The sequence below is a fragment of the Heterodontus francisci genome, chromosome 19, assembly GCF_036365525.1.
Source record: "Heterodontus francisci isolate sHetFra1 chromosome 19, sHetFra1.hap1, whole genome shotgun sequence".
Taxonomy (NCBI): Eukaryota; Metazoa; Chordata; class Chondrichthyes; order Heterodontiformes; family Heterodontidae; genus Heterodontus; species Heterodontus francisci.
In genome coordinates, this window is record NC_090389.1 from 61,266,771 (window position 1) to 61,275,895 (window position 9,125).

Sequence of the window (9,125 nt, forward strand, 5' to 3'; positions counted from 1 at the left end):
GTAGCCTTTTGTCAAGGCTGGGGGAAGTATGTCTGCAAGTAGGTGGAGCCAATTTTCAGACCACAGTTGACTTCCTGTTACTGACTGTACCTCTATAATTTAATTATGTTTGTCTATCAACATGCCTAAAAACCACACAGTTGGGGAAAAAAACAAGTCTAAGTGGGGTAGAAGAGCAAAGAATTCTTTTTTTTTTAATCATTGAAAATAGCAATGCAGGTTAACATGGCCATGTGCCTAAAACATGCCAAAAAAGCTTTGACCTTGTTTCCAGTCATCTGTAGCATTTGTTCGTCTTGTGTGGCAGTGAAATTGCTTTTCGCTTTACAGAAACTCCCATTCTATCGCAATCTGAAAGGTTGTTCTGAGTGATTGCAATTAAGCCGTGCTTAAGTTTGTACTGAAAAATATTTTCGGTAGTTGTTTATCATGGGGCACAGCACAGGGGGGCATAGTGAATAAACTGCAGAACCTTTAAACAACCTCCACTGCCCTCCCACCTGATATCTAGGCTCACTTGGAGTGCAGGACGGCAACAACAACATGCTAAATGTGACTGATTTGTTAAATGATACCATGCAGATGTATGCTGCTGTTGTGGTATTTTACAGACTACTGCAAACGGCTGGAAAAGGACGCACAGTTTCTAACAAATGAAGGTACCCTCAACGAGAAGCTGGTGGACAAAATCGTTCTTCACCTGTACAGAATCTATCCCCAAATTCTGAATAATACAGAAGCTGAAATGGTAGGAGAAGTGTCTACGTAAAGTTACTGCATGCTATAACATGCAAGTTTATAACCCTTTAAATCTTTTGTTTTCTTACTGGTGAATCTATATTTTGAGCTTTTATTTTAAGTATAGCAGTGCTTCAGTGGCACAGCTTCTATTGTGCTAACCTGCTGCAGAGGTTTATAGAAGAGCTCCAACCTTTCATGACTTTCAAATTGTCAAGGGTGGCGATGCAGGGAGGGAAAATCAGAAAGTAAATCAGTCCACGTCACTTTTTAGTCACCACCTTCTGTCTGCTTTCAGACAGCTTTAAAACATGCCAGGAAATAGGGCATGGTGTGAGTGAACTGAAAGAGGGTGATCATCATAGAGATTATAGAACAGAGGGAGGCCATTTGGTCCATTGTGTCTGTGCTGAGGCTCACAGTTCAGGTAACACCTTAACTGGAGCTGTCTAATCAAATTCATTATTCTGCCCTTTTGCTAGATTCTTTTTATTTACTTTCTTTTCAAATGCATGTTTAATTTTATTGTAATTGATGTCAGCCCATACCCCAGAGCCTCTAGTGATGAAACATTCCGTATTCTAATAACCGTATGCAAAAACGTTCTTCCAACTTCCCCCTTTGTTCTTATTGTGATAAGGCTGAGCCTACACCACCTGCCAAGAACTGATTCAGCAACCACGAAAACGTTATTTACAGAAAATGCTGGAAGCATTCAGCAAGTCAGTCATCATCTGTGGACAGAATAGACAAGCTGGTATTTTGAATGTAGATTCTTAAGTTCTAAAACATTCAAGTGTTCCCTTTACAAATACACTCTGACCTGCTGAATGTTTCCAGCATTTTCCGTTTTTGCAGTATTTTGCTTTTTACTTTCATTATTTACCCTCTCAAAACCTCTCATGATTTTGAAAACTTCCATTTGATTCCTTTCTAACCTTCTGTGTTCCAGTGCAAAAAAGCCACAATTTTTGAAGCGTCCTTAACTCCTCATTCCTGGTACCATTCTATGGAATTTTTGCTGTAACCTTCCCACAGCCTTAACATCCTTCCTATAATGGGGTACGCGGAATTGCATGCAATACTCCAACTGTGGCCTAATATCCTTTGAAAATTCAACATCACTTGTTTTGCTTTTATATTCAATGCATGCATAAAACTGGAAATCCCATTTGCTTTTATGGACTTTTCAACATGCACACTTTTAAAGATTCATTTATCCGTATCCCTAGATCCCTCTGTTCCTCCACTCTGTGATTATTATGTATTTTCAAAATATGTAACTTTAACATTTATCTGCACTGAACAAAAGTTTTGTCAGGATGGAATCTGCTACCTTGTTCAAGTGGCCATTCTTAGTGAGCTGTAATCGTGACTGTTGACAGGTGTTCATTTGTTGGGGAGTGGGTTGGGAAAGAAGGGAAAATGTAAACCAATTCGTGAAAATGATGAGGAAAAGATTGGAAAAGAAATCGCAGTGCCTTCTCGAGCTTATTGCACAGCCTCCTTCTTAACCTCATTCTTTGAAGGATTTGACAACATTAAAACTCCTTACTTCCCTTGAGTGTTTCCTCCTTCGTACAATCTTTATCCCCTCTTTGCTATTGGACTATATGCCACTCCTCATTCCTAAGGCTGCTACTGGCAACTAGGTGATTTGTGGTCTAGGATCACTCTCCCTTTGATTATGAAGTTATTGTGTGAAGATACAAGTGGAGACATAGAACATAGAACAGTACAGCACAGTACAGGCCCTTTGGCCCACAATGTTGTGCCGAACCTTTAACCTACTCTAAGATCAAACTAACTATCTACCCTTCATTCTACTATCATCCATGTACCTATCCAAGAGTCGCTTAAATGCCCCTAATGTATCTGCTTCTACTACCACCGCTGGCAGCGCATTCCACGCACCCACCACTCTCTGTGTAAAGAACCTACCTCTGACATCTCCCCGAAACCGTCCTCCAATCACCTTAAAATTATGCCCCCTGGTGATAGCCCTTTCCACCTTGGGAAAAAGTCTCTGGCTATCCACTCTATCTATGCCTCTCATCATCTTGTACCCCTCTATCAAGTCACCTCTCATCCTTCTTCGCTCCAATGAGAAAAGCCCCAGCTCCCTCAATCTTTCTTCGTAGGACATGCCCTCCAGTCCAGGCAGCATCCTGGTAAATCTCCTCTGCACCCTCTCTAAAGCTTCCACATCCTTCCTATAATGAGGCGACCAGAACTGAACACAATATTCCAAGTGTGGTCGAACCAGGGCCTTATAGAGCTGCAGCATAACCTTGCGGCTCTTAAACTCAATCCCCCTGTTAATGAAAGCCAACACACCATACGCCTTCTTAACAACCCTATCAACTTGGGTGGCAACTTTGAGCGATCTATGGACATGGACCCCAAGATCCCTCTGTTCCTCCACACTACCAAGAATCCTGTCTTTAAGCCTGTATTCCGCATTCAAATTCGACCTTCCAAAATGAATCACTTCACACTTTTCCAGGTTGAACGCCATCTGCCACTTCTCAGCCCAGCTCTGCATCCTGTCAATGTCCCGTTGCAACCTACAACAGCCTTCCACACTATCCACAACTCCAGCAACCTTCGTGTCATCGGCAAACTTGCTAACCCAGCCTTCCACTTCCTCATCCAAATCATGTATACTTGAGTATACAGTCCAATCATCCCTTACTAACTCTATTGTATCCATCATATTCTTTGGGTGCCTTCTTAGATGTTTTTTGTCATTTGCTTTGAGAAAATATTCATGAGATGTCTGCTTTTCACTTCACTATAATTGCTTTCTAAGTGCTTTTCAATCATTGCTAACCACCTGAACTCCCTTAGGATTAGGGAAAATTCCAAATGAGAACCTTATGATGACCTATTTAGGATGCAAATGATAAACAGAATACTGCAGTAGTAAAGCTGTTATATAATGTTTCTTCAGTCAGGTAACACATAATAATTGGATAAATAATAATATATCCCAGCTGTGAAATGGATCATCTGAGGTTAAATTTTCAGCTCTTTTCTTGGATATGAATGAATTGGGCCTAGACTTCTGCAATCTAGGTTTTGATATGAGATGAGTAGCCAGAGGTATCAGGAATTGAATTTCATAATGAAAAACATTAACAATAGCCATATATCTTGGTGCAATTTAATTATTGCCTGTTATTGCTTTTCTAAACATACGAACATACGAATTAGGAGCAGGAGTAGGCCACTCAGCCCCTCAAGCTTGCTCCGCCATTCAGTAAAATCATGGCGGATCTGATTGTAACCTTGACTCCAGATTCCCGCCTACCCCCGATAACCTTTCACCCCCTTGCTTATCAAGAATCTATCTACCTCCGCCTTAAAAATATTCAAAGACTCTGCTTCCACCGCCTTTTGAGGAAGAGAGTTCCAAAGACGCACGACCCTCAGAGAGAAAATATTTCTCCTCATCTCTGTCTTAAATGGGCAACCCCTTACTTTTAAACAGTGACCCCCTAGTTCTAGATTCTCCCACAAGGGGAAGCATCCTTTCCATATCCACCATGTCAAGACCCCTGAGGGTCTTGTATGTTTCAATTAAGTCGCCTCTTACTCCCCTAAACTCCAGCAAATTCAAACCAAGCCTGTCCAACCATTCCTCATGAGCCAACCCGGCCACTCCAGGTATTAATCCAGTAAACCTTCTAATAAAGATAATCTTTGTTACAGGCTTATAGTTTCTTGTATCTTATCACAAATGTTGGACTACTCTGTTTTGAACGCAACCTAATACTTCTGTGTGCAGACATCATTATCTTTCTGGTACTAGAGTTTCTGAATTAAAACTGTCAGATTCTTCCTGCTCTTGACTGGTGAATGCAAAGGCTTAACTGTAACTTGCAAGAACCTTGCTTATCAAGATTAAAGCATTGTTTCAGACAACCTGACCGTAAATTATTCCAATTAAGATTAAAATTTATCAGTGCAAGTAACATCTTTTCTGTATTCTTCAGTTAAGATTGTCTCCCAAAATGTACCTTAACTGGTGACAACTGCCTGGTTAGAGCTCTGCTCATTTTCCAGCATAAATAAAGAGGTACTTTAAACTCTAATAGTGAGTAGTTGCTTTTGCTGTAACATCTTTTGATTTCCATGCCTCCTTCTATTATGGAGTTGTTCATTGGTTACCTTGTTTATTAGGGCTTTTTTTTTTAAGGTCAGGAAGGTTTCAGAAAATCTATCAACAGAATATTGATCGAGAAATTAACTGGATAGTAGTAGGTGAAGCATCGCTTCTCTTACAGACGGCACTGCATACATCAAGATGGAGTCACAATAATGTGAACAAATATTAACTTTAATTTTGTCAAATTAAATATCAGGACACAGATGAGAAATAAAAAGAAAGACTTTCATTTATATAACACCTTTCACGACCGATGTGCTTTACAGCCAATGAAGTACTTTTGAAGTGCGGTCACTGTTGTCATGTAGGATACATGGCAGTCATAGAGTTAAACAGCACAGAAACAGGCACTTTGGCCCATCGTGTCTGTGCTGGCCATTAAGCACCTATCTATTTTAATCCAATTTTCCAGCACTTGGCCTGTAGCCTTGTTTGCTATGGCGTTTCAAGTGCACATCTAAATACCAATTTGCATACAGCAATCTTGCACAAACAAATATTATGACAAAGAACAGATAATCTGCATTTTAGGTATTGGTTCAGGGCTAGATATTGGCCAGGACACCAGGGAAAACTCCCTGCTCTTCCTTAAATAAAGCTGTGGGATCTTTTATGTCCACATGAGAGGGAAAACGGGGTTTCAGTTTAATGCTGCACCCGAAAGACTTCATCTCTGACAATACAGCACTCCCTCAGTATTTCAGTGGAGTATCAGCCTAGATTTGTGCTCAAGCCTTTGGAGTGGGATTTGAACCTTCTGATTTGAGGTGAGAGTGCTACCCACTGAGCCAAGGCTGATATCGTTAGGATAAATGGTCCAGTGACAAATGAAGGTAAATTAGTACTTGTCCCGATGTGTTGTCCATCAGGTAATATTAAGAACATAAGAAATAGGAGCAGGTGTAGCCATTCTGCCCCTCGAGCCTGCTTCGCCATTCAATAATATCATGGCTGATCTGATCATGGGCTTAACTCCGCTTTCCTGTTTGCCCCCCATAACCCTTGACTCTCTTGTAGATCAAAAATCTGTCTAACTCAGCCTTGAATATATTCAATGACCCAGACACCACTGCTCTTTTGGGGAAGAGAATTCCACAGATTTATGACACTTTGAGAGAAAAAATTCTTCCTCATCTCCATCTTAAATGGAAGACCCCTTATTCTGAAACTGTGTCCCCCTAGTTCTAGATTTTCCCACGAGGGGAACCATCCTTTCAGCATCTACCCTGTCAAGCCTCCTCAAAATCTGATATGTTTCAATAAGATCACTTCTCATTTTTCTAAACTTCAATGAGTATAGGCCCAAACCTGCTCATCCTTTCCTCACATACAGGATTCTGACAGGGCTTGACAGGGTAGATACTGAGAGGTTATTTTCCCCGGCTGGGGAATCTAGAACATTGGGGAATTCTCAGGATAAGGGGCCGATCATTTAGGACTCAGATGAGGAGAAATTTCTTCACTCAAAGGTTTGTGAATCTTAGGAATTCTCTACCCAGAGGTTTGTGGATACTCCATTGTTGAGTATATTTAAGACTGAAATAGACAGATTTCTGGTCTCTAAGGGAATCAAGGGATATGAGGAGCTGGCGGGAAAGTGGAGTTGAGGCCAAGTATCAGTCGTGATATTGAATGGAGGAGCAGGCTCCCTGGGTCATATGGTCTACTCCTGCTCCTATTTATTATGTTCATAAGACAACCCCTTCATCCCAGGAATCAACCTAGTGAACCTTCTCCGAATTGCCTCCAATGTAAGTATATCCTTCCTTAAATAAGCAGACCAAAACTGTACGCAGTTCTCTAGGTGCGGTCTCACCAATTGTAGTGCCCAGTTGTAGCAAGACTTCCCTACTTTTGTACTCCATCCCTCTTGCAATAAAGGCCAACATTCCATTTGTCTTCTTAATTACTTGCTGTACCAGCATGCTAACCTTTTTGATTCATTTTTGAGGACACCCAGATCCCTCTATTATAGCATTCTGCAGTCTCTTCCCATTTAAATAATCTTTTCTATTTTTCCTGCCAAAGTGGATAACCTCACATTTTCCCACGTTATACTCCATCTGCCAAATATTTGCCCACTCACTTAATCTATCTATATCCCTTTGCAGACTCTTTGTGTTTGCCTCACAACTTGCTTTCCTACCTATCTTTGTGTCCTCAGCAAATTTGGCTACAATACACTTGGTCTCTTCGTCAAAGTCCTTTAATATAAAGTGTAAATAGTTGAGGCCCCAGCATGTTCATACGGAACCTTTTAATTTCTTCCAACAGTATCGGAATGTAAACACTCCAGTTTGTGCAAGAATATCTGAGCTCCTCCTTCATCTGCAGACCAAGAGCAACAGAGCCTGTAAGGAATTTTACAATGCTTTGGAGACAAATGATGCACAGATATACAGAAACCTGCCAAGCAAATATCTGGCCAGTAAGTTTTTGACTTCACGAAAATATTAAGTAAAATGGTTCTTTTCACTTGTAGTACTGGATTTGATGCAAGTTCTAACAGTTAACATGAGCTACTTGTACAAGGATACCTATCTGTATGACACAAACACCAGGGACCACATCAGAGTTAATTTTGATGTAAGTATGAATTTGCTAACCACAGTCATTTTCTGGTCACTTAATACTCTTGTTCTCGAATTCAGTAATAATTTAAAACTGAATACAGTTGAAGGTCTGCATTTAGTCTTAATCACTATCCAGTGACCTGCAAGTTAGGATGTGGCGGCATTGGTTGGGCACAGTATTGGGTTTGGTTGATATCAATGAAAATTTGGTGGGCTCTGTATAGAGTATGTGATCCACAAGACCAGATTACCAACTAGGTGAAGAAGAAAATCGACCTCATTATCTTTTCACTTACATATGACGAAAGTCACATCATGATGAAGAAACATCCAATTACTTTTCTCCCTAAAACAAAAAAGTTTGCTAAATAATTTTGTTGTGATGACGAAGTTCCTTTAAAGTCTTGCATGGTATGATTGCTCCAAAGTTCAATATAAGCAACCTTTTAGAGTTTGATGTCTTAATCTGTTCTGATTTACAGCATTTAATTTACACAGTGCAGAAAAGTGAAACTCAATAGTAACTGCATTACTTTCTTTCACAGAAACAACAGAATCGGTGGGAGGTAACATGGATACCTGTAACAGGGAGAAGTACATACTCAATGACAGAGGTAATTTATTTTTAAAATACATTTTTGAAGCGAAATGAGCAGTTGATACAAAAATGTGTAAGAACACTCTGAATTTCTGTTTTATATAATTACTGCATTTGATTGACATTAGTGTTGTCAAAATGAATGTTTCAGGAGTAGTAGTACTGCAGGGAAAGCACACAGAAATCATTTTTGAGAGCATATACTTTAACAATATGAATAAATTATGTAAATTAAATTAATTTTAAAACTCCGTCCTTTTTAAGGTTTTATTTCACCAACACTTATGTCAGTATTAAAGTCTGTGGAGCAATTGGAGCCCGAGCAAAACTGGAGTCAATGGGAATCGGGGGGAAACTCTCTGCTGGTTTGAGTCATACCTAGCGCAAAGGAAGATGGCTGTGGTTGTTGGAGGTCAGTCATCTGAGCTCCAGGACATCACTGCGGGAGTTCCTCAGGGTAGTGTCCTAGGCCCAACCATCTTCAGCTGCTTCATCAATGACCTTCCTTCAATCATCAAGTCAGAAGTGGGGATGTTCGCTGATGATTGCACAATGTTCAGCACCATTCGCGACTCCTCAAATACTGAAGCAGTCCGTGTAGAAATGCAGCAAGACCTGGAAAATATCCAGGCTTGGGCTGATAAGTGGCAAGTCACATTTGCGCCACACAAGTGCCAGGCAATGACCATCTCCAACAAGAGAGAATCTAACCACCTCCCCTTGACATTCAATGGCATTACTATTGCTGAATCCCCCACTATCAACATCCTAGGGGCTACCATTGACCAGAAACTTAACTGGAGTAGCCATATAAATACAGTGGCTACAAGAGCAGGTCAGAGGCCAGGAATCCTGAGGCGAGTAACTCACCTCCTGACTCCCTAAAGCCTGTCCACCATCTACAAGGCACAAGTCAGGAGTGTGATGGAATACTCTCCACTTTCCTGGATGGGTGCAGCTCCAACAACACTCAAGAAGCTCAACACCATCCAGGACAAAGCAGCCCGCTTGATTGGCACACCATCCACAAACATTCACTCCCACC

At 40.8% G+C, this 9,125-nt stretch overlaps 1 protein-coding gene across 3 annotated transcripts in view; it reads left to right on the forward strand.

Annotated features, from left to right (window-relative positions):
• Positions 1–9,125, forward strand: part of LOC137380103 (caspase recruitment domain-containing protein 19-like) — a 31,352-nt gene that overhangs the window by 12,765 nt on the left and 9,462 nt on the right. For all 3 annotated transcript variants that reach the window (XM_068051752.1, XM_068051754.1, XM_068051753.1), the window contains exons 2-4: positions 612–748; positions 7,184–7,337; positions 8,028–8,096. In XM_068051752.1, the coding sequence (XP_067907853.1) occupies positions 612–748; positions 7,184–7,337; positions 8,028–8,096 (360 nt within the window). The remainder of the gene's footprint in view (positions 1–611; positions 749–7,183; positions 7,338–8,027; positions 8,097–9,125) is intronic.